The sequence below is a fragment of the Anarhichas minor genome, unplaced genomic scaffold, assembly GCF_050575085.1.
Source record: "Anarhichas minor isolate MPS153535 unplaced genomic scaffold, ASM5057508v1 ptg000002l, whole genome shotgun sequence".
Taxonomy (NCBI): Eukaryota; Metazoa; Chordata; class Actinopteri; order Perciformes; family Anarhichadidae; genus Anarhichas; species Anarhichas minor.
The window spans coordinates 7787501-7812868 of NW_027466448.1; the positions used below are offsets into that span (position 1 = coordinate 7787501).

The window sequence follows — 25368 nt, forward strand, 5'->3', positions numbered from 1 at the left end:
ACACCTCCTGGCTCGGCGTCCTGCCACAGCCAGTCATCTGTCTGATGAATAATGGAGCAGCGCTCCACCCACGCTGCGGAGCTGAGAGCCACCAGCCAACACAGATAAATTACAACATGCCTGTGATCGTCCCTGACTCATGCCAAACCTCTCACATGGACCTCTCGACACTCACACCTCTGGAGACGATCGCTGCTGGCTGATCAGCAGTCAGATCAACTGTGGCCTTAGTTTCCCCCGAGGGGGTTACTATGGTGATGCTTGTCGATTTCTCAGCCCCGAAGGTTTTTGTGCGGCCTTGATACAGTCGGACTGTCTCTTGTCTCACACAGCGCTTCTTTATCCCTCTGTGTGTCTGCCTGCTTCTGTCGCTGGGGGGGGGGGGGGGGGGGGACTGTGAAGATGAAAAAGGCAGCATTGAATACACTTGAAGTGAAGCAGATGGCAAATTTAAAAAAGAAGGAAAGAAGAACACAGAAACAATGAATCTTACTGATTTTAGTGTGGAAGAATTCTTGAAGGAGTGATTGAAAAACAATTGGAGTAGAAGTAAGTGGAGGTACAGTCGGTGTCCGTTAAAGCACACTCGGCAGTGGTTCTGCCTTGAACTCTGCGAGGCTTTTTGTATTCCTCTTACAGCCTAACAATGCATTCCCCAGAAATGCAGCAGCTTATCTGGGTGTGAATCAGGGCCTGTAATCATCTCTGTACTCCTACTTTTAGTCTATCTGGCTTTCAGACTGTGGATAAAATGAATGGGAATCATCACTGGAAGAAGAAGTACCTGTGGTGCCATTATATTGGACCCAGAAACACACACACACACACACACACACACACACACACACACACATATATATATATATATATATAAAGTATACACACAGATATAAATACAAACTGCATATCGGCGTACGGAGGAAGATGCATGCATGTGTCCAAACGTGCAATTGGGCTGCAACTGAGTATTATCTTCTTAACTGAGTTCTCCAACTTTCTTTTTTTTTATGAAAGACTTGATTGTGTAGTTTATAAAGTGTCAGAGAACACGATGCACAAACTAGTTATTTTTTAGCATAACACAGCTTACACCCAGCAGTGCTTTGAGCTAACGCTAACCACAGCATGCTAACATACTCACAATTAACAGGCTGATGTTTAGCAGGTATAATGTTCACCGTTGTAGTTTAGTACTAAACATAGAGTACAGCTGGGATATGTCCTATATTCGTTTAGTACATATTGACATTTTGGAAAGGTCAGAGATCACCAAAGTTATGACGATCCATCCTCTGTCAATACATCTTTTAGTCGTCAAGAAATTTCACTAAAATGTGAACTTCATGGTGGTGCTAGAGGCAAAGCCGTTAGGATTCAACACCAAGCTCAAACCAATCTTTGCATTTGTGAAGTTGTATTGAACCCAGTTTGGGTAATTTTACTTGATAAATGAATCAATTACAACAGTTGTCTTTTATCGACCAACTAATCAGTCTCACTAAATGACCGATCGTCTCAGTGATATGCATGCAAATAATATCAAATGCTCATTTCATTCAGCTCACCAAAGAAAAGAAGAAAACAAGAGTTGAGGGTCAGACAAAACCTCCTCACTATGAAGGTCTAAAACTCAAATTGCAGAGATGCAGTTCAAGTGCAAGAACACACACACAACAGACAAACACACAAACAACCGCACGCACACACACACACTTCACTCACAAACAAGTCAATATCTTTTCCCAGCAGTGATGGCATCATTAGTGGCTGATCTGATTCTGCGCTGCCCTTCCTACAAATGTAGTTCACCTCTAGAAACTGGTTTGATTAGCGTCTCCTCCCAAACAACCTCAAGCTATTTGTTCTTGTTTTTTTAACCTTATGCAGTCACACTCCCTGCTTTTTGTGGCGTCTTCACCGCTGAAATCCTTTCAAACTACTCGAGGCAAATTTCTAATAAGTCTAACAAGATCTGAATTGTCCTGGATCTCAGCCATCTTTCCAGCCCATATAAACCCCTCTTCGGGGATTAAATGACAATACAACATGTGTGTTTTTTTTGTAGGTGCTAATTATTTGAGAGTATAAATCAAAAACCCAAACCAGTTCTACTGTAACAAAAGCCAAAAACAGCCAGAGTAGAATATAGGAGATAGAAAAGCACCATAAAATCAGAACAGCAGTCTTCAAGCATTCTGCCAGACACCGTGGATATCGTTTAAAATAGATAGGATCAGCTGCTGAACTTTCAAGTATATCGCTTACACATCCATACTTCAAAGACTGAACTCGGGCTCAAACCGTCGGGGGAAATGTAAGTTTCTCAGCCTTACATGCTCAAGAATAATGATCGAGAACAACGTTAGATAAAGAGGAAGAGCAGATGGAAAAAAGAGGGAGGGAGACTGTGTGTGTAACAGGGAGAAGAATGAGTGATCTGTTTTAAAGAGATACCAGACCATACATATCAATAAGTACTGTGTGTCAAGCCACGGATGAGAGACGAAACAGTGAGAAAGGAAGTCAGAGGAGTAGTGTAGAAAATAAGACAGGAGAGCAAGTTGGACAAAAAAAGTCAGATTTTCCGAGGATGGAAATAGAGCATCGACAAGGATATCAAAGGAAGTAGTAGGTTACGCTGAAAGAGAAGGATCAAACATTTCCACAGACGAAGAAGCGGAGTATGAGATCATTCTGTCACTCATTCAGCTAGAACCTTTACCTCAACTTGTGCCAAGCCTTTCATGTTATCGTGACATTTCTTGCGGTTCCCAGACGGGAAACCAAACCCTCTGACAAGGAAGCGAGACGAAAATATCCAGCAGAAGGTGATTGAGAGATTATGAGTTGTTGATATGATAAACAAATCATATAGGAGTTTTCAAGGCTGTCAAATATTCATTTGAAAGAGTCTTTACAAATTGCCAATACCCATTCTGCAAATGTCTCACTGTTAATATAACTGGAGTAGCTTACTTGCCTGAGGGCTGAGCCTGAGAGTGATCCCAACAAGCCTACTTTTTTTATAGCTTGCACTTACTTCCTTCATTACTTGCACTGACTGCTGATTCCCCAGCTCACTGTAAAGCAAAAGCTTTTTTTTTTTTTTCTGCACTGTAGCCCAAACACATTAGCCTCCCTGCTCTGTGAACACCAGACAGGTGACAGACAAACAGGGAAAATGTGTTGTTTAAAATTGATTTTAGGAATTTAAAAAATCACAGGTAGAAGAGCCCTACCAGCTGGCATTGCTGCATCAGAAAGAGATGTTGAAGAAGTGAAAACAGTTTAGCCTCTTTAGTTGAAATGTATTCATGAGGCTACAAGACTAAAAAGCAAGAATGCTTCAGGTATCTCAGAAACATGGCCACAGACATAGAGGCTTACAGCCAAGACTTTTCACGTTCAGTAAGCACCGTGTCGGCGATCAGTCTTTAAGCTATAACCACACACAAGCAAATACATGCAAACGGTTACACAGAGGCACATATTTACAGAGAAAGAGAATCTGGTCTCCCCTTCCTGTCCTCAGCAGAACTAACAGGATAAGGACTGCTGCTGTGACACAACATGACAGCTCTTAACAGGCTTCTCACTCTGACACAATTTCAACAGTTTAGCGCCTTCTAGGTACCAGCCATCACGCCCACAGTAAACACATTGGACTTTTTTCTGGCTATCATAAGGGAGCTGATGCCTGTGATGGAAGAGGGAAGAAAAAGTGATGAGTATAAAAAGTAATTTAGAAAACAAGGATGTTCCAGGATTTAAGCAGACTTTTTCACTTGGCACACAATAGTTCCCATGTTCTGTATTCAGGAGAATAGCATTTAATGAATTGTTTACAACTACATGTCCCTCGAAATGTAAATATTCACAACTGAATTTGTAAGTCATTGCAGGAGATTCACGTACGCTCAATGTGAGGCTACCACCAGGAGACGGTTAGCTTAGCTTAGCAGGACGACTGGAAACAGGCAGATAAAGACCTAGCCTGAGTCAGTCCAAAGGTAACAAAATCCACCTACAGTTTACATTACTCAGTATCTTGTTTGTTCAATTCATTTTAAAAACAAATCAAGATGTAAATACAACTTTAGCTGGCAGGCAGGTTTTTATTCATACTTTTGAACAGAGCCAAGCTACCCTGCGCTTAAGAGAAATCAATTAAAGGGTTCAGTGAAATTCAAAGTGACACAAGCATGAAAATGATCTCACTTAACTGTGCCAAAATGTAAAACAAGACCCCAAGTAGACCATAAATCTGTTTTAAAGGAATAGTTTGACATTTTGAGAACTCAACTTATTCTCTTTGTTGCTAGATCAATGCCATCACTCTCATGTCTGGAAATATGACGCTACAGCCAGCAGCTGGTTGACTTATGTCGACTGAAAACAGCAAAGTTAACAAAATCTGCGTACCAGCACCTCTAAAGCTCACTACTTAATACACAATACTGCACAGAACCCCCAGTTAAAACTTAAATAGTACTTTTTTACATTTGTTTTTTTTTAAAATAAACAAGATATAATGTGTTCTTCTCGTCTAACTCTCGTAAATGAAAAATTTAAATAGTATTCCCTAAAATGTCCCTAAAACTATTGCTTTAAAGGACAGAACAAAACAACATCAAATTAAAATTGACTCACTTGTGTTGTTTGTTAATTTGCAAGAAATAAGCAATATATTCATGCCACTGCCTCTCTCTTCGGCTCTGACAAATGAGCTTCCCGCCCTGTTAAAGTTGAAACTGAATCAACACGTGAATGTAGCTGCTATTGCATCAATATTGTCTGAGACAAACAGAGCTATTGTTCTCCGTCTCTGCCATCTGTGGACAGTTTAATGCCAGCAGGTGGGTCAGCCTGTGCAGACTGTGAAACAGATTGACTCTGTATGGATTCAGAAACTGCAGACAGACGTGGAGAATTGACTGCAGACTTGTTGACTGACAGCACATAAACACACTTTGACAGGTACACACATGTTGTTATTGTTCTAGATATTTCACTCAAAGTTGTTCGAACAGATAAATAAGACACTCACAAGTGGCGTCATCTTTAAAGGGAGAAGCTGAGAGGATAGCAGTGAGACGAAGGCTTTTTACACAGTAATACACATGAATAAATATGCTGATACAAACTATTCACACAGACATCCACACTCACACATAGCAGTCAAATGGAAATGTGGGAAGCATGATTCAAGCTGCCTCTGGCAAAAACAAAGCAAGACCACGTTTCCTCTGGTCATCCTGGTTTCCTGTGACAAAGCTGTGTATGTCGACCTGCTCTCTCTCATGTGTTATGTCACCCAGCATCACATGAATGCAGGAGGAGGTTAAATCCTGTTTGTTCTGCCTCGAACATGAGACGTGTGAACCAGTTTTTCCTCAGTATCTTCTATCTGAATGTGAGTCTGTGTTGTTCATGCGTGAGTAACGGATTAGTCACTAGCAGTTTGAATTGTTATGGTTTAGGGAGGGGGGGGGGGGGGGGGCACAGCTGTATCTGGATCCAGCTGTTTCTCTTTACTCTCACCACATCCTTGGAAAACTTCAGACCAGTGAAGGAGGAAGCTTTGTTGTCCCGTGCAATTTATTCTCGGTTTGAGTTTAAGTTTTTTTTTTTTTTTTTGCATATCATGATCAGAATCCTGGAGAAAGGAGCAGGAGTTTGGAACGAGGAACATGTTTTGGGGAGTGAAATGAAGTCGGTCCACAAATATTTGATGACATAATATTTGGGTGGAAAAGACTAAAGGCATGAAAGCCACAAAACCAAGGATTACCAGGGCCAAATGAACCCATCAGAGAATCCAGGGGCATAATTGTACTGTGGGCCCCTATTGACCCTCAGGTTCCTCCCACTTTGTAGATCCAGTATATGGCAGCATCATTATATTTTGGCCCTCAACTCCCATTCTGAATAAGTATCCGGCCTAATGTGTGCTATTTGTGGTAATTTTAATTCAACACATATTTATTTAGGAATATACACAGCATCAACTGAAATAATGAAGATATTTAAACTGGATTTTGGCATAAGACTGAGCCTCAGGATTTTGTAATGATGCAGGAGCCAGCTTAAGGCCCACATAATTTCATTTATTGTACTTAGCTGGTGCGTATTGCAAAACAAATTAACTGACAAATGCATGACATCCTCCAGTTTATTCTCTTTCCAGTTCTGCCAGTTTAACCGAGGACAGTTTGAAGGATCTCTTTTTATTTTGAATAAACTTGACAAAAATGTATTTTAATGTATTGATATATTCATTCTGTGTACGTTCTATAAACAAATCTATCTATCTACAGGGAAGTTCATTTTAAGAACTTCACTCTGCTGCAGCTGGACGAGGAGTTTTCTCGGGGACGGGGTCTAGACGTCGGGGCCCGAGCCTGGAAGGGAGGCAACGTGCTGCTTTTCTTCTGCGACGTGGACATCTACTTCACCGCTGACTTCCTCAATACCTGTCGACTCAACACGCAGCCCGGTGAGACATAACTTTGCCTTTTTAACATATAAAAGATTGAAATAATTAACATCAAAGATATCTGCAATGCATTTATGAGATCTCCAGTTACACTGCAGTGCAAGTGTTTGCAGATATCTTGAATTAGTCTGACTAGTCACATTGTAATTGTGACTCGTCTATATGCTATGCTAGTCTATATTTATAGATTTGTAAAATGTTATTAGGGATAGTCAAATAAACCTTTTTTACAAGGCAGAATGCAATGGCAGCTATCTAGAATTATAATTCCAAAGGATCAAATTGTGAATGGGTGAATGACATGTAGTATAAAAGCACTTTGAGTGGTCGGAAGACTAGAAAGGAGCTATACAAGTACAAGTCCACTTACCATTTCTTAAGTGTTAAAAGGGTTTGTCATTCACATCAAATCACTGCCTCGTCTGACGCCTCTTTCTCGCTCCATTTCAGGTAAAAAGGTGTTCTACCCGGTGTTATTCAGCCAGTACAACCCCACTCTGATCTACGGAAGTCAAGAACACGTCCCACCTGTGGAGCAACAGCTGGTAACACACACCAATCAAATCCGTAGTCTACCTATTCTTTTTCGAACACTCTGCAAGCCACTTGTGGGAAATATCATGATCAGTGCTGTGCTACATGGCTGGGCGGTTTAGAAATATTTCCCCTCTCCAGCTGTTACAAATCCACAGAAGCATGCTCCTGTCGATGTGCCTCTTGTGTGTGTGTGTGTTGAGCTGAGATATTTCTGTTCATAAGCTCTCTAAGACTTGCAGTTTTTTCCCCTGCAGGTGATCAAGAAAGACACGGGGTTCTGGAGGGACTTTGGTTTTGGCATGACCTGCCAATACAGGTCCGACTTCATCAACATAGGTAAATATTTGCGCTGCAGTCATGCCAATCACAACCTCTCTAGGAATGCAGGAAACAGTTGCTCTTGAGGGTTGATTATCTGTGCAGAGCGTCTCATAGCGCAGGGTAAAAAATGGTCATAGATTCTAGATGCTATGTTAATGGTGCCATAGCGTAATGGATATGAAAAACTTCATAACACAAGTGGTTCAATATTACATTACTTTTCATAACTGGGAGGAGATTTTATTATATTGCTCTGCATGAAACAGCCCTGAGCAGCAGTGGCAGCATATATTAGCATATCTCACAGCCCTGTGAGCTCTCAATCGGTATATTAGTTCAGGAGTGTTGGCTCTCAAGACAGATTTGCATCAATTTAGATTCCCTCCAAAGTGACATCAATTAAAGGCTGCAGTGAAATTCAAAGTGTTTTATTGTTTAAGGGCCAAACACCCACACAAGCATGCAAATGCTCTCACTTTAATGTGCCGAAATGTTAAACAAGCTCCAAGTCAAACAAAAATCTCATTTGAAGGAATAATTAGACATTTTAAGGAAATAAGCTTATTCACTTTCTAGCAGAGTCAAGTGCAAGTACATGGAAATATGTATGCTTATGTATGTTATATTACTTAGCTTAGCTCAGCTCACAACTTATCGGGTTTGCACTTTGTTTTTTGTATTAAAGAAACAACATATAATTTGTTTTTGTTTTACCTTTATACAGAGCCAGGCTAGCTGTTTCCCTGTTTTTCCCGTCTTTATGCTAAGCTAAACTAACCAGCTTCTGGTTGCAGCTTCATAATTACCAAACAGACGCATCAATAGACTCATCTAACTCTTAAAAGAAAGGGAATATGTTTGTTTCTCTAAAATGTTGAACTATGCCTTTAAAGGCACAATTGAGTTGTGCCGTTTAATGTTTTCAGAAATGATGATGCAATGTGTTATTTAGGCCATGCGTGCATGCACATTAGCAAATGAACAATTCATCTGTTAGGTTCATTTCTTGTCTCTGTTTAGCCCTGGAGCATGAGTGTAAAAAGGGAGACAGAGACGGACAAAATAATCGAAATAAAACTGCAGACAGACACAAAGTGTGAGCAGAAACAGACAAGAGTACTTCACGCGTGTAAAGGTGCAGGTTTAAACATGCCAGGTCAAGAGCTGTCTTGCATCATCGCCCCCTCGTGAAACAACAAACCAGGCGGAGTGGAGAGAAAACTTATTATGATCACGCACTGTAAACTCTAATCAGGATTCATGATCAGCGTTCCTTTATCAGGAAGTGAACATAGCGCTGAAGACATAAATTACTTATTTTTTTTGCACATCAAAAGGTTTATGATCATCATAACAACACATACTATAATGTCATATTAAAGTTTTATAATATGCTGCATTCTGCTCTTGTAACTCCAGGAGGTTTTGACATCGACATCAAAGGCTGGGGGGGCGAAGATGTCCACCTGTACAGGAAGTACCTCCATAGCAACCTCCTAGTGGTCCGAGCACCGTCACGAGGCTTGTTCCACCTGTGGCACGAGAAGCACTGCGCCGATGAGCTCGCTCCGGACCAGTATCGCATGTGCATGCAGTCTAAGGCCATGAACGAGGCCTCGCACGGCCAGCTGGGGATGCTCTTCTTCAGGCACGAGATCGAAACTCACCTCCGCAAACAGAAACAACAGCAAAACTCAAACCCCAAGAAGTCGTGAAGACTTCAAGATGGTTGAATTATAATCAGCGCAATGACTGCAATCAGTGGAAATGACTCAGATGAATCCAACTGATCTGAACTTCATGCGATTTTGAAGGCATAGATCAACATTTTCTGAAAATATGCTTATTTGCTTTCCTGCCAAGAGTTTAATAAGATTGATACCACTCTCCTGTCTAAATGTGGAGCTAGAACCAGCAGATGGATTAGCTTAGCTTAGCATAAAGCATGTGGAAACAGGGTGGAAACAGCTTGCCTAACAGAAGGTGAAAGAAGCAGCCTCTACATTATTGTAGTTGTACGGGTGGATGCATGCTGGACAATTTATTGGCAGAAATAGTCAAGAAAAATATTTTGTTTTCTTTGGAGAGAGCCAGGCTATTTTTTCCCCTCTGTTTCCTGGCTTCATGCAAAGCTAAGCTAACTGTCTCCTTAGCATAAAAATATAAGAGTGGTATCAATCTTGTCATCTAACCCTCAGCAAGGAAGCGTATAAGCCCAAAATCTCAAACTATTCCTTTAATGAAAAATGTGAAGACTTTTTACTTTTCAAGGACTTTGTTGCTCTGGAAAGGACAACATGAAATGAACATTAATTAAAACTGACTTGAGGGATTCAACTAGAGTTGGACATTAATCAAGAGATCTCCTCTCTGAAACGTCAGTATGTAAGTTAACGCCCATTTGTATTTTCCTCTTTAACTGCAGGAAGGCCTTTTAGAAAAGACAGCGTCAACGTTTGAGCTGCAAAGTGTGTCTGAACCGCGTGCCTTCTGTGAATGAAACCTGAACACTGTCCGTTCAGGCTGGCCAGTGAAAATTGAAAGTACATATTTCTATGTGTAGGGAAACAGAGCCACCTAGTGGACTGAAAGTGAAACGTGTCGGTATGTAAACAATGAAGGACTTAAAGCCTGGAATGGCCAAAACATATTATTTTTTATAAATTATTCATTCCTTTATTTATGTTTGTTATTTCGTAGTATGTTATTTCTGATGCAGCTGCTGCATGGACAGTATTCTGTGTGACCATTCACTTCTATAATGAATGAAGTCAAAGAAAACGTGCTAGGAATGACAGTATCTGTGGGTATTTGTCAGTAAAACGTTTTTAACAATAAGCGTTCTCAATATGAGACGTATGTAATTATGCCCAAAATATAACTACAGATAAATATATTTTTAAAATGTATAATTTAAAGAATAAACCTTAATGTAGACTAATTAGTGTTTTTTTTGTCACATAACTCATTTGTGGACACATAATTAGGATTACTGACTGACAGTAATACTGTTCACAGTCCTGACATTGACGATGACTTAATAAGTCAGAATGAGACTTATTGATCTTAATATTTTAGTTTCTGTCAATCAAATTGCATTACATGTATTACTGAGCAGTCAGAGAAACTGGAGATGTTGTAGATTTAGAGATATAACTTCCTCAATGGTTACTTTATATTAGATTTAATACAGTCGCCCATAAATCTGGCTCCAGCTCTTCAATCAAATGGAGCTGTACATTTGGTGGATGACCAAAGATGTGAAAGGAGGCACTTTATTAATTGTGTTTTTTTTGTTTACCATTGGAACATTCCTTGTTAAAAATACATTGAATGGCTTTGAAATGTAAGTTTCAAGTTTATTTTTTCATTTCATGTAAATGAGTTGAATAAAACGTATTCGTGCTTTGCATAATGCTTAATTATGATGTGTTTGCTTACGCCATCTGCTAGTATCAAGTCTTATCCAGCTTTAAGATGGAATATAAGGCAAACATTGTAGAGAATATTTAAATTTGTACTTTTACTTCTTGGCAATCCCATTATAATGCATTTTATATTGTATATTGATATCATTATCTTAATATTTTAGGGACCAGTTGCGGAAGAAAAGTATGCAGACTCAACGTGTTCAGTATTTAACAAATAAATAAAACATTGTGAAATAAATAATCATACAAAAAGAAAAACAAAATGTATACGATCATGAAATTGTGACATAATACGCTCAGCTCATTATTATGTTAAATGTTATATTATTCTGCTTAGTCACAAGTTTAATTAGAAGCTCAATTAATTTCAGCAGATTTTTTAAAAATCAGTTTTTATCACATTTTTCCCAGTGGCTGTTTTAATTCATAATGACACTTTTAATCACAAAGTCTTCACCTGTCAATCAAGACGAACCGGCTAAAGACAGTTATGAGAGAACAAAAGAAAGATACAATCAGACTCTTAAAGGGAACAATAGTGGTCCATTCACACAGGTGCTGTCAATCACTTTGCTTAATTAAAGCTTCTCCCAGCACAACGTGGGCTTGTGCTGACTCTGCTTGATTGCTCATTTTTCTGTTAGATAAAGGACACGTTTGTCTTAAGACACAAGTCAGGTGACCATTTGACAATTAAAGCAGGTTTTTCTTGCTGTAATCTTCACTACTGGACTTCCAATGTAAATGTTGGGAGACAAAATCCACAGTCCTTTTTCTGTGCAAATGCATTTAAAAGTGTATCTGAAGTTAATGAGGCTTCAACAGTCTGAGCAGTACAGTTCAACAGCACCACAGACTGCAGCCTCCTCAATGAAACTGTCCAGTCAAATCAAAACCTTATTATAACCTTCAAGAGGGTAATAGGACTGTTGCATTAGACTGATAGTTTTGTTTTAGTGTACCTAATTAACTGAGTGTATCTAATGGAAATAAATAATTTGAATAATGATTCAGGATTTTGAGCGATTGTGTATTTCCAGAAATATTTCAGTATTGTATTAGTGTAACTTCACCTCCAAAGCACTAGATGGTGGCAATGAGCTGTTAATGTCTTCCTTTTTGTTCCTTTAGTAAGTGCGCATGGCGTTTGTGTTTATGGTAAGTTTAACATCACAAATAATTAAATGTAGGCTTATTACATACTGAGATTCATATTAAGGCAAAAAATACGGAAAATTAAGTGTAAATGAACGTTATCACATTATCTAACAAATTAATGAATGTAGAGTTGGTCGTACTTTCAGTGTATTTGAAGTTATACCAATTTCTCATTGGATACATTGATTCTATGGGTTAGTTCACTAGTGCCTTTTTCTAATTCCCTGGGTGACAAGTGTGTGGGGGAGTTAATCAAATCAAACTGTAATGTGACTTTAGTCTCCTGGGTTGAAGTTAGGAGTCACCATGATTATTTGGATTATCTGGACTAAAATAGGACATCTTGGAAATCCTTTAAAAACAGCAACAAAAAGAATAAATGACACGCTGTTGTTTTACTTTACTACAATAACGTGCTATAGTTTTGAAGAAACACGCTCACTGCGGGAAGTTTACAATAAATAATATTGCTATTTCCGATTTTTTCCGCGAACGTTTGAAGGCACCACGCAGGCTTGAGCCCCCCGGGAGCTTCCGGCTCGACTGACCGGACAGGTGTCCGTCCAAACGACCTGGTGCTTCGTGGGAGTGACTGTTTGTTTTATTCATCTGCTTCAGAAACCACCATGACAGACTTGTGGAGTTATCGGCGCTGCTGCAGTTCACCGCCCCCCAACAACAACAACAACAACAACAACAAATGCATATCGTGTTGATATGTGCTGTCCTACGGCCCGGGCGTCGACGTTTTATTGTGTTTCTGCACCGTTTGCAAGCACTTTCTGCACCCCCACGCGACCGTAGAGAGACGCAGCAGCAGCGTCGTCTCGAGGAGGGGCATCCCCCTGCTGGTGTTTATTACTGGAGAGGACGCAACACAAATCAGAGGAGTCGAGTCAGAGACGGAGAAGAGCAAACATGTTCGAGGCGAGAGGAATCCCCTTTGTCCTGCTCGACGTAGCCTGTCTGATTCTAGGTATGTATGTCAATGATTTCTACTGACTTGTTTGTTACAGCTAAATGTCTAAGCCGATTTGTGCTCCGATATAATCCTACTGTTTTGGATATTTAACGGCTTGCCATGACGTGAAGGGAGTGGTGAATGTTCAGCTGCACGCGAGTGTCAGTCACTCTAGTTACGTTTATATTTTAACCTCTAAGTTAAGTGTACCAAATCAAACTATGTGATTTGCAGTATTTGTGTAATAGCTTTCTAGGTAGGCTATACAGTTGATATATGTTCAATCAATAATTCCATGTTCTTTGTTTCCAGTGTATGCAAATTAGTGCATGTTTCAGATGCTCATAGGCAATCTAATAGTCAATATTGCTATTTTCTTGAGTGCAACAATATGTAATAATCCACATATGCATGCCTGTCTATAAACAAACGTGTGGATTTACTCTTTTGTTCAAGTTGTTGCTGAGAAACAATGTTATGAATGGAATCGATACCTCCCAGGCTTATGTTTTAAACCCACTCACACAAAGTTCCTGATTCATGCAACCACACCTCATTACATGGGAGAGCACCTGTACTCATATCAGACCTGAGACTGTGTTCAGAACATTACAGTATCCGCTCTCCTACCACTGTTTTGAATATTCAACACTTATTTAAGTCCTTTTTAACATCTGATTATGAATAGCAGTCCACAGGTTATGTTAACGTTAACATGTGGAGAAAATACTGATGTGGTTTTTCTACAAAAGAGTTGAATTAGCCCCCCCCCCCCCCCCCCCCCACAAAATCCAGAATATATTGATATGCAAATATCTGTTTATGACTGGAGAGAGATGTTAAAATATTGCTTAGCTTCAAAGGCTACAGACTTATTTAAAGTGCACACGTGCCAGTGAGAACCAGTATGACTGGACCGACTCAGTCTGCTGTTTGGATGACTAATGCAGAAGCAAACTGGATTATTCTGCTAACGACATGGACTATTAGATTATAACCGAGCATCTGCAGTAATCTGTTTGCAGACTGAGTCAACTGCATGTGACTAAACACGCACATACATGGAGGTTCGACTCCAAAGCCTGATAAATGTGAGAACAGAGATAGGTTTTGTTTCTTCTGAAGAGCAGAAAGTGCTCGGAGAGGCTTTTGTGCTGGTTTGCTTCCACAGTTTTTCCAACACAATCACTGAGATGCTTCCAAGTCTTTTATTTCTGTTGTAATATACACTTTGTTTTTTTCTTTCTGTCCATGTGTTTGTCTTGGGAAGTTAGTCGCACAGTCATGAGAACGTTAAAGTGTAGCACGGCTTCCTGCTGCAGTTCTGAAGGGACTTGGTGGTCCTGCCGTTCCGTCCCTTGTGTGCTTCTGTCGCCACTTTCTGGCATTTTCAGCTGTTGCAGCCGATCAAGTTAGTGTGGCACAGCTGACCGTGTCAACAGCTGCACCAATGGCAGGCCGGATTAAAAAGTAGTTCATGGGACGTTTGTGTATCTTCATGTGTTTGTGTGTATGTGTGTGTGTGTGTGTGTGTGTGCTCTGTGGATTGTGTGTTTGTTAATGTGCATTACAGCTCGTTTTCTGCTTGAATAGACCAAAAAAAACTATACACTGTGCTAAACGTGCCAAACCAGCAGATAAATGACAGCAGTCTTACATTCAGACTTTGAACTGTCAGAACCTATTAACATAATCTATTATCTTTATGGTATTTATCTATAGGGAGTGCTTAGCTTATGTCCACAGCTCCCTTCACACCGATGAGTCAGTGCGCCAACAACAAAAAGCTTCTCAATCCTCCCTGCTGGAAAAACTGCCCAAAGACAACATCATTCTTTGGTGTTATGACGTTCACTGTGTAATACATAATGTTGCAGAGTATCTGACTGATGCACATCTTCTGTGGCTCAGGGTCAAAGGATATGACTTGCAATATTTTCCTTATTTCTGAACATTTCTCACGAAAAGACTAAAACGAACAATGATCTTGAGCTGTGTATGTAGCCGGATGTGGCTCATTTTAATGTGTAATGCATCAATAAGCACTGGATGACATATTCCTTTTATTGCAATAAACAGGGAGGAGTCAATCCCACATACACGTCATGCTCATTGTACTGTCATTTTGCATTACTGCGCCAAATTTCACAGCTGAAAGTAGTGCCAAATAAATGCTCTTATTTGTTCCTGCGTGAATAACAGTTGATAAAAACTTCAGTGCCCAGCATTTTAAGGAAATCATTTAAATATTTGTGATCCGTTTGTCCGTCTTCACGAGGAACAAATGGGCTGACGGCTGACTGTTATAACATATTAAGAGACAGAATAACTCATGGCTGTTTTTGGTCATTTCACCGAATTTAATGACTCAAATGAAATGAAGAATAAAGACTCATCCTTTAACTGGCCTGCTCAAAAGGTTGGGGGGGTCTCTCATTTCTGTCACACAGATTTGATTATTTGCTATGACGCTAAAGAGCACCATCGTCCTCTCACGTCACAAATTCCCTTCTACAAGAAAGATGACGGATTTAAAAGACCTCGACACTTTGTTTCGCCACCTTTTTCTTTCTCTGCCATGTTTCTTTTTTTCCTCCCTTTACAGTGGTAACTTCTCCTCATCTCTTCGTCCACAGGGGGTCTGCCTCTGGCAGCCTTTAACCTGGGTAAGATCCGCCCCTACCAGAGGGGCTTTTTCTGTAACGACGAAAGCATCAAGTACCCTTTCCACAGCAGCACAATAACCTCCACGGTGCTCTACACCGTGGGGTTCACCCTGCCCATTAGCTGCGTAAGTAGGCGTCAATCAACGGCTGGTCTCATGGCCAATATGTTGACTTGTCAATCGCAGGTGTAACCAAATGACTTTAATGCACTACGAGGTGTACCGGGGCGCTACGCTCTGGTGTGACGCACGCTAGTTTACTGGCACACCTACATGGGAAGCAGCCATTATTATTATAAATTACCTGTGATGGCAAGTCAAGATGTGCTGATAGACCAGTCTGTTAACAGATCAACACACCTCCAGAGCCTAATTTAGGAAGTATTCACAATACTTAGCTTCCTTTTAATTGTTTTTAACACAGAAGCTGTTAACGATAGCAGACAGCTGTCTGGTATTGAAATCAGATATGCACCGTATATGTTTTATTTAGTTTCTTCTCGCAGCGTGAGGCTTGTGACATGTTTAAAGGTTATTCACCAACATCAGCTCTTACAGTTGTGTATCAAGAGCTGAAAGGAAGATGTCCACTTAAAAACAATTCATATAAAACCAAGTTGGTAAATGTTAAATCATGTTGCGTCCACACACGCGTTTCAACTGTTTAGTTTGTTTTATTTATTTTTTATTTCTTAATGTTTGATTTTAATCATTCTATTAGTCAATTATTATCTTCAATGAACTCAAACTCAAAACATATAATGAAATATGGATGATGTGAAGTGAGGACAGGCATTTTGGTTTTTGCTTATATTTGAATCATTTAGTTTTTAATGTTAATCTATTGGGTGAACTTTCTGTCGCTTTAAACAGCTGGAATGTTCCTCTGTTTCTGGAGAAAGACGGATGCAGCAAGTGTTGCTGGTGTGTGCGTCTGCATTCTGTTATTGCTTTGTTGTATCGGTGATTTATCTCTTCCGTCTCTTGTCTGTAGTATTTATGTTTTATGAGTAATCTAAACACCAGTCTGTCACTCTTAGTCTCATTGCAGTCTAACTTTAAACAACTCACTGCATCGGTCCCTGTCTGCCGGTTGAAGGTGTCGGAGAAAATGTGGGAATTTAAAAACCAGAGAGTTTTAGGAAGAGGTGTTGGTTTGCCAAAAAGAATAGAGACAAAGAGGAAACGTCGAGCAGGACTTTGTGAGAGAGGAAGTGAATGAGAACGTGTGTAACATACGAGCATCTGTGAGGCCGCTGTTTCCTCCCACTCCCTGTGGGGCTCAATAACCTCAGAAATGTCACTGTTGTGCTCTCATCTTTGGCTTTTCTCCGTGCCATCACTTTAACCACTAATATTTGCACACTGGTGTTCCTTCAGAGGATGCAACGTGTTGTGCGACCCCCCCCCCCCCCCCCCTCTCACATGGCTGCTGTCTCCGCCTGTTGCATCATGGGTAGGATGTTCTAAGGGCCCAGTGACATGTTCTTGTAACCTGAATTTTGTTCCCTTTTTGTTTTTTCTCCCGTTGCCTCTCTGCTATAGCTGGAATTCCATTTGTAATACTCACATTGCAACACAGTCCTTTCCGCCGGGGCTTTTTCTGTAATGATGATTCAATCAAGTACCCCCTTAAAGAAGACACCATTTCCTATCAGTTGTTAGGAGGGGTTATGATTCCTGTCACAATACTCACTGTAAGTGCATCTGTTTTGTTTTCTGCTAACGGTTCTCTATTTGACTTGTCTTTCATGTGCAGCTGATCTGTATCCTCTTTAACACCCCGAACTTCTCTCTTCTCTCTTAAGTACTTGATTCTCTAATACTCTAGTGTGTTTTTAATTGCTTGCGTCAGCCACCACTGCCATTAACTGTGACTTAACTTGCTAACTGCATGTTGTAGAAAATGTTTTTCTCCAAACTGCAATATTTGAAGATGAAACAGAAGGGTGACCTGAGGTGAACCTTTACTTTGAAACTCGGCAGCCCTAAATTATTCTGCAGCCGCCCCAACAGTCTGCAGAACGACCGTAAATATGACAGATGTGAAACTCTTCACCAGCGACGCAGCGGTGACTTCGGTCATTCGATGCTGAATGGAATTGAAAAAAACGTGACAACTCTCAAAGAGCAAAGTGTCTCAGTCAGTTCAGTGTATAACCCGAGAAGGTATCTTTTCACTGAACACTTGAAAAGTTTTACAAAAAGGTTCCATACTGCATCTCATCCATGTATTCATTTACATTCTTTAGATGCAGTAAGTTAACCTAAAGCAGCTTTATGAAGAACAGACTCCTTTAATCTTCAGTGAGCCATCGACGGGAGCTTTTAAAGTTAACAGAGCAGAAGCAACAACAGCTTTTTAAGCCCACTGAAATCTTTTGACGATGAACAAACGCGTGCACTTCTGACGTGTTTAATAGTATGAACGCATACGTACAAGCTCCACAATCTTTTACTGTCAGATCTAAAAAGATCTAATAATTAGATCAAACTAAATGTATATTATTTTAAGTGGACATCATCCTGTGGCCAATCATATTTTACAACATTATGTGCTATATTTTTGTCAGATGAGCATTCCTCTATAGTGTTATGGAGATTGTATTTCAAGGAATTGTTTGACACTTTTAGAAATAATGCTCATATCTGCCCGTTATATGAAGCTACAGCCAGCAGATGATTAGCTTAGCTTAGCAGAAAGGCCTCTGTCTGAAGGTTAACCAGGGTTAACCTTCAGGAGGTTAACTCCTCTAAAGCTCGGTAATTGACACGTAGTTCAATAACTGAAGTGGTGCAGGTACCTTGACTTCATGAGGAAAGCCTTCACCATACATTCTTTAGTCTTTATGCTAAGCTAAGCTAACTGGCTGCTGGTGGTAGTGGCTATTTAGCGTACAGACATTAGAGTCATACTGATCCCAAAAGGTCAAACTATTCCTTTAAACATTATTGCACAGGGATTGGGGAATATTTTAGGCTCTGGAGTGGATTTCATTCAGTTGCATCTTTCATTTTCATTTGTAGTTTTTTGTATTTCTGTACAAACCTCTAACTCTGTATCCTTTCCTCCCCCCCCCCCCCCCCCCCCCTTACAGATGATATTTGGCGAGTGCCTTTCAGTTTATCTAAAGCGCATCAAATCCAAGTCTTCTTTCGGCAGCCACATTTCCTCTGTTTACAAAGCCATCGGCACGTTCCTCTTTGGCGCCGCGATGAGCCAGTCTCTGACCGACATAGCCAAGTACTCCATCGGCCGTCTCAGGCCGCACTTCCTGGATGTGTGCAGACCTGATTGGAAGTTTATCAACTGCTCATCGGGGGCGTATATTGAGGAGTTCGCCTGCAATGGAGACGAGAAGATGGTCAATGAGGGCAGGTACGTATCGCTTTACCTCAGAACTTGGAAATGGACGGATGAATCAACCAGCAACTTATTCTGATTATGGATCGATTGTTTTAGTCATTTTCCAACATTTTCTGGTTCCACTTTTTGGAATGTGAGGATTTTTCTCAAAATAGATGCGGAAGATTGTAACAACAGTTTTCACTCACTTAACCTTTTTATAGACAAAACAATGCATTTATGATTAATCAAGACAACAATTGTCAGATTAATTGATGATGTAATCACTAAGTGCAGCCCTGGATTAACTAATGATTTCAGATGCTTGCTGTTGAAATGAGCCCCTCATTTAAATTTGCAGCACTCTGGGTTTTTGTTTTGTTGCCCAACAGATTAGTGAAATCTCACTCTAAACCTCTGTTCACTCCATTGTTTTGCAACACGCTCGTGCTGTAAGTACAGAGGGCAAAGCTTAGATGTGTCACTGAACAACCTACGAATACTTAGTTGATTAATGACGGCAATGGAAGGACTGTTATGGCATAACATTGTGAAGTTGTGCAACTTTTTAGTTTCTGGTCAATATCTGCACACGGATGATGTAAAGGTAAGAAGACCAGAAGGATTGAATAATATGACAGGAATGTAGAGCTTGTTTGTGTCTGTTATCAGCTCAGAGCAGAAGGAAGCATAGTGGGTGGGGAGGATATCCACTTCTCATTCTGATGAAGGCACAAGCACCAAGACCTCTGTAATTATAGAAGCAGTGACGTCAGCTGTGCAGATTGTACCAGCACTATGGGCTGTGAGATACTTTCTATTCTATTCAGTTCTACTTGACTTAAAGGTAAAGTAGGTTGTTCTGCTTAAAGGTTAGAGAGTGTTTTTGTTTTCTGTGTCTTCTCTCGAGCAACCAGTTTCCCCCGAGCTGAGACAAAAGGTTTATTCTAATGTAGTATAATGAGACAAAAATGTATCAGCAGGTTCAAATGAGGTGTGTGTGTGTGTGTGTGTGTGTGTGTGTGTGTGTGTGTGTGTGTGTGTGTGTGTGTGTGTGTGTGTGTGTGTGTGTGTGTGTGTGTGTGTGTGTGTGTGTGTGTGTGTGTGTGTGTGTGTGTGTGTGTGTGTGTGTGTGTGTGTGTGTGTGTGGCCTGCTAGTCTCTAATGGAGAAAATGAGCAGGAGAGGACAGAGCATGTCGGGCAGCCTGCTCAGGATCATCTTACTGTAATATGATTCTTCTTTGGCTTAGTTTCATTTCCCGAGGAGAGAAATGTATTTGTTTGCTTTTGAGAGAAAGCCCAACTTTAGGTTCTCAATGCTTGAGAGTGTGATTAAAAAACAAAGACTAGTAAGGAAAGGGACACCATTTTTGAATCCCAATGGATTCTGTTCATATAGAGTGGAGCCCTCACAGGCTCGGACCATCCTGCAGTTTTAATGCGATGCCACAGAAGATGTAGAGAGGTCGGCATTATTATTTCATTCGCCAGTTGGGGTTTCTAACCACGGTCCCTTGTGATCGTCCACTAACAAACACTGTTGGTGCTGAAACAATAAGTAGAATAAACACTGATTTCAGCTTCTTAGAGATTTGAGGATTTTCTGCTTCACTGCTTTTACACGTGTTACATTTACAAAGCAAGCCAGCTGAAGCCACACAGCTTTGTGACGGACATTGTTTTCCTTTTGTCTGAAATTTGACAGACTACAGCTGCTGTATAATCGTTCATGTCCCCGACTGCAACCAACTCACGTAGTCAGTAGGGCTGGGCAATAATTCCAACTCCCAATACGATTGTGCCAGGATGATGTTTGTGTGTCTGACTAATGAATAATACAACAACATCTCTAAATGTCTTCACATTTGTTTTGTCTTTTAATTATTGAAGCACATGGCAAAGTGTTGAGCAATGCTTTTGTCTCTCCATTGCAGGCTGTCCTTCTACTCCGGCCACTCCTCTTTTTCCATGTACTGCATGCTGTTCCTGGCTGTAAGTACTGAAACTAGTTACACACTGACTTGCAATCATTATTCACTGGAGCATTGTCTTCAGAGGAAGTTCTTGAACCAATTATTGTGAACAATATATCTTTTTTTTAATCATTTGCTGTCATGTAAACTGGCACATCAAGCTCCCAAACAGAATGCGATGGTCATATTAATAACTCAAGCTTAAAGGAATAGTTTGACATTTTTTTTGAAATACTGTTATTTTCTGAGATAGAAGAAGCAGCCTAGCTGTTTCCCCGTTTCCAGTCTTTATGCTACGCTAGGCTAACGGCCTCCTACGTGGCTGTAGCCTTTAATTTAACAGACATGAATGCTATGGATCTTCTCATTGAACTCTCGGTAAAGGCGACTAATGAGTATATTTCCCAAGATGCCAAAATATCGCTTCAAACTGCAGCGCTTGGAGATTTCTTTAATCCGCCTTTGATGACAGTTGTCCTGCTCAGAGGAGCATCCGTGGACCCTCTGTTGTGTTTGTCCAGAGCTGATTTTACTGCCCAGCCCTGCTAAACTTTACCGGCTGCTGATTCATTCAACACCAGCAGATATAAATAGATGCAGGGACAAAGTCCTGGCACCAACGTAGCGCTCCCGCTCCCTCTTCTTTGAGTGGAAATCCAAGTATGAGCAACAGCAGCTGACATTTAAACGTTGACCTACAAATCCAGGGATTGTGTGCTCCCACAGTTAAAGGACAGCGTTTGCGTAGTTTTAGTGTTACAGGAAGAGCAACATGGATCTAGATAAACTTGTTTGTCCTCGATTTGAAACGACAACAACAAAAAAAGAACAGATGCCTGTTTTCAATACAAACACAAGTTTTGAACATGGCGTTCAGCTGAACAGAGATAATGTTTGACTGATTACTTGTATCAGTTGATTGTTTTAAGGTCAGTTTGACAAAGTGAAATGTGGCCTGCTGGAGATTTCTAATAATGATAATAATCGAATAACTTAAGAAGATGTTTGTTTAAAACAGTTTCCTGCGTGATATATTTATCTCTGGTGTGGTCAGGCAAATGGAAATACACTGAGTCATCTTTAAATCACTGCAGCTCGCTTTCCTACCACTCACACAGTAATGCTGCGTACGACACTGATCATCCAACAGTCCTTTTGCTGCGTCTCTTTCAGCTCTACCTGCAGGCCCGACTCCAGGCTGAATGGGCGAGGCTGTTGAGACCCACGATCCAGTTTTTCCTGATTGCTGCCTCGGTGTTTACAGGATTGTCGAGGGTGTCTGATTATAAGCATCACTGGAGCGATGTGCTGACGGGACTCCTGCAGGGGGCTCTCATGGCTATCCTGGTGGTAAGTGATGGGTCTTAAGCTTTTTTTTATATATGCAAGTTTGCTTTCTTTTCTTTTCTTTTTTTATTCATTTGGGGGCATTATCTGCCTTTTTATTAGATGCACACGCTCATATCTATCAGTGAAATATGAAACCAGGAGATGTTTCTCTTGGCATAGCATGAACACCGGATGGAGGGTGGAAACTGCTCGCATAGCTCTGTGTGCATGATCTGCTCAGTGTGGCATTTAGAGGCAAAACACACACTTCCATCAATCTCTCATGTGAGATAACTTTGGCAGACAATAAGCAGCCAATTGAATAAAATAGTTTCCAATGCCTTTGATGCACGACCACAGGTAGCTATGAATGGGGCTACAGGATATTTCAAATATTATTTATCATTACGCACGACTGTCTGTTTGGTGTCCATGGCACAAATTCATCACATACACAAATTAGAAATCTAAAGGTATTAATTTTCCCTTCAGGATGTTTTTTGTTTTAAACAAAGCACAGGTGTAAATCGTTAAGCCAAACACTCATCTATGCCTTTTCTTTTCACATTCTCTTCCTGTATCTTGCAGGTCTTCTGCGTGTCTGACTTTTTCAAGCCACGCGTAGATGTCCGTAAAGATGTCGACATGCCACACACAACCCTGCAGGAGACAACAAATGGAAACCACTTTGAGAGTCCCAACTAAGCTGAGACAAGAGGAGGAGGAGGACGACCCCTCTCTGCTCTGCCCAGATGCACACCCAGGATCCCAGCTCTCTAGCCTTTCATCTCACACTAATTCTCATCCGATACCCCCGCATGGATTTACATTTGGTTCTTACCTCAAGTCAGCCAGTGGATGACTCTGCATCGGGCCTGTTCAGATTTTAAGACTTTTATCATTTTTCTCCACCTTTTTGAAGGAACGGGGTGACAACCTGTCCAAGGCTTGTAGATATGCCTAAGTGACTGAGACAGATGTAGGTTAGGGGCTAGAGATTCTGTAAAGACATTTAGCATGCATCTATCTGCTGAGCTGGTGGGAAGACTTTACTGCTGCACGCACCCACTAAAGGGTCTGACCACTGCTGGGGGGGGGAGAGAGAGAGGGGGAGAGGAGGGTTGGAAACCTGTGAATGTAACCTTGCTTTGTGCTTTTCCTGACCTGGAGTCAAATCTGCTCAACGATCTGTTTTAGGATCAGTTTCTAGGTGGACTCCAGCACGCCTGAGACATCTGAATCTCATAACTTTGCTGCCTTAGGTCCAGTGTTAATTTAGGGGCCATTAATAAGAGGAATGTTTGCCTCTCAAAGCTAGAACGTGCTGGAGACTAAAGCTGATCCTAGACCAGAGGGCAACACTGCTTCACATCTGGAGCTGCTGACTCCAGGCCACTGCTGCCTTGCTCTCCAACTGTCTCACCTAATATAGTCGAGGAGGAAGCTTGACTTGAATCATGTTCGGTTAGAGAGTTGAAGAGCAGACGGTCAGTTTTAGTCGCGTGTTTGTTGCCTTTGCTGGACTGCTGCTGCTGCTGCTATCACAGCTCCCTGTGCATCTAACAACTAATGTAAACATCAAGTGAACAGACAACAATGTACTTTTGTATAATCTGTGTGTAAATAACAAATCATCATTCAGACTTTTATAGAAAGTAAGAAGTAAAACGTGTACAAATGTCAAAAAAAAGGAAAACAAAAGCCATTTTACTTATTACCATGAACAGAAAGGAAACGCAAGTGTTTGTATTATGTCATGAGCCGTCATCAAATTAAAACACGACTTGTTTACTTTCTCAGCCAGATATATCAAGAATAACGTCTCATTATGAACCACTTTGCTCATGTAAGCGAAAATGATAAAAGCATGAATGTTCAATGTATTCTGACAACGCAGACGCATTCACCTGAATAAAAAACAATTCTGTTCACAACCGAAGTCATTTATAACGTACAACTCTCACGTGGATGACATGAATCGACATTTCTTTTAACATTTTGGGAATGAACTGCACGCTATTTTATGACTTTTCTTAATGACAGTTCATGGCATACTATACAAAGACTTCACTTTTATTGTATGCCATGACTTTTTATAGTTTTTTACAGCAGGATATATTGTGACCTTTATATATTTTTACAACATATATATATATACTGACTAATACAATGACTTTCGACATGCTATACTATTACTTTATCACTTTTTGACATACTATACTTTTTTTTAATTTTTCAACATACTATGCTGACTTATTTTTTTAGACACTTACTTTTTTCATGACTTCTTTTGACAGACTAAAAAGAGAAAATGGAGATACCATACTTTTACAGATATGATATACTATGACTTTTATGAACTTTTTTGACATACCATATATGACCTTTTATATTTTTTCAACATGGTATGCTATGAATTTTTTCATTACCTTTTTTTTTAAAATACTATACTATGACTATTTTTAATGATATTTTATACTGACTGACATACTGTACAAGGGCAGTACTATACTTTGACTTTTTCTATGACACTTATGATTTAGGTTAGCTGTTTCCAGACTTTATGCTAAGCTAACTATCTCCTAAATGTAACTTCATATTTATCATATAAACATTAGTGGTATCAATCTTTTCCTCTGACTCTACAAGAAAGTGTTGAACATATGTGACTAGTCTTAAGTTACTGATCGCCCATGAATGATTTTATTATATTTTTTGGAGGGTTGGGAACATTTGAATTGCTTTGTGCTTTCCCTGACCTGGAGTCAATCTCCTCAAGGATCTGATGTAGGATCAGTTTCTAGGTCGTCTCCAGCACCCAGAGACACTGTCTGCTGCCTCAGGTCCAGCGTAAATTAAGGAGCTAATTAGAGGAATGTTTGCCTCTCAAGGCTAGAACGTGCTGGAGACTAAAGCTGATCCTAGACCAGAGGGCAACACTGCTTCACATCTGGAGCTGCTGACTCCAGGCCACTGCTGCCTTACTCTCCACCCTCCTAATCTAATATAGTCAAGAAGGAAGCATGACTTGTATCATGTTTGGTTAGAGAGTTGAAGAGTCAGTTTTAGTCCTGTGTTGCCTTTGCTGGACTGCTGCTAACACAGCTACCTGTGTATCAAGAACGAGTAGAATCAAGTGAACAGACAATG

The 25368-nt window shown here is 40.4% G+C and overlaps 2 protein-coding genes across 4 annotated transcripts in view; both read left to right on the top strand.

Annotated features, from left to right (window-relative positions):
• Nucleotides 1–10776, top strand: part of csgalnact1a (chondroitin sulfate N-acetylgalactosaminyltransferase 1a) — a 25295-nt gene extending 14519 nt beyond the window's left edge. For both annotated transcript variants that reach the window (XM_076088062.1, XM_076088068.1), the window contains 4 exons: nt 6318–6496; nt 6947–7041; nt 7288–7369; nt 8774–10776. In XM_076088062.1, the coding sequence (XP_075944177.1) occupies nt 6318–6496; nt 6947–7041; nt 7288–7369; nt 8774–9069 (652 nt within the window). In that variant the 3' untranslated portion in view covers nt 9070–10776. The remainder of the gene's footprint in view (nt 1–6317; nt 6497–6946; nt 7042–7287; nt 7370–8773) is intronic.
• A 1669-nt stretch (nt 10777–12445) lies between these two features.
• plpp1a (phospholipid phosphatase 1a) lies at nt 12446–24152 on the top strand. Of its 2 annotated transcripts, none has more exons than XM_076088078.1 (6): nt 12446–12919; nt 15541–15695; nt 18668–18948; nt 20851–20908; nt 22063–22239; nt 22807–24152. In XM_076088078.1, the coding sequence occupies exons 1-6, from the start codon at nt 12862–12864 to the stop codon at nt 22921–22923; spliced, it is 846 nt and encodes a 281-aa protein (XP_075944193.1). In that variant the 5' UTR covers nt 12446–12861; the 3' UTR covers nt 22924–24152. The 2 variants fall into 2 exon arrangements, with proteins under 2 accessions (XP_075944193.1, XP_075944202.1); XM_076088087.1 differs by lacking the exon at nt 15541–15695 and adding an exon at nt 17115–17266.
• Nucleotides 24153–25368: the final 1216 nt, after the last annotated feature.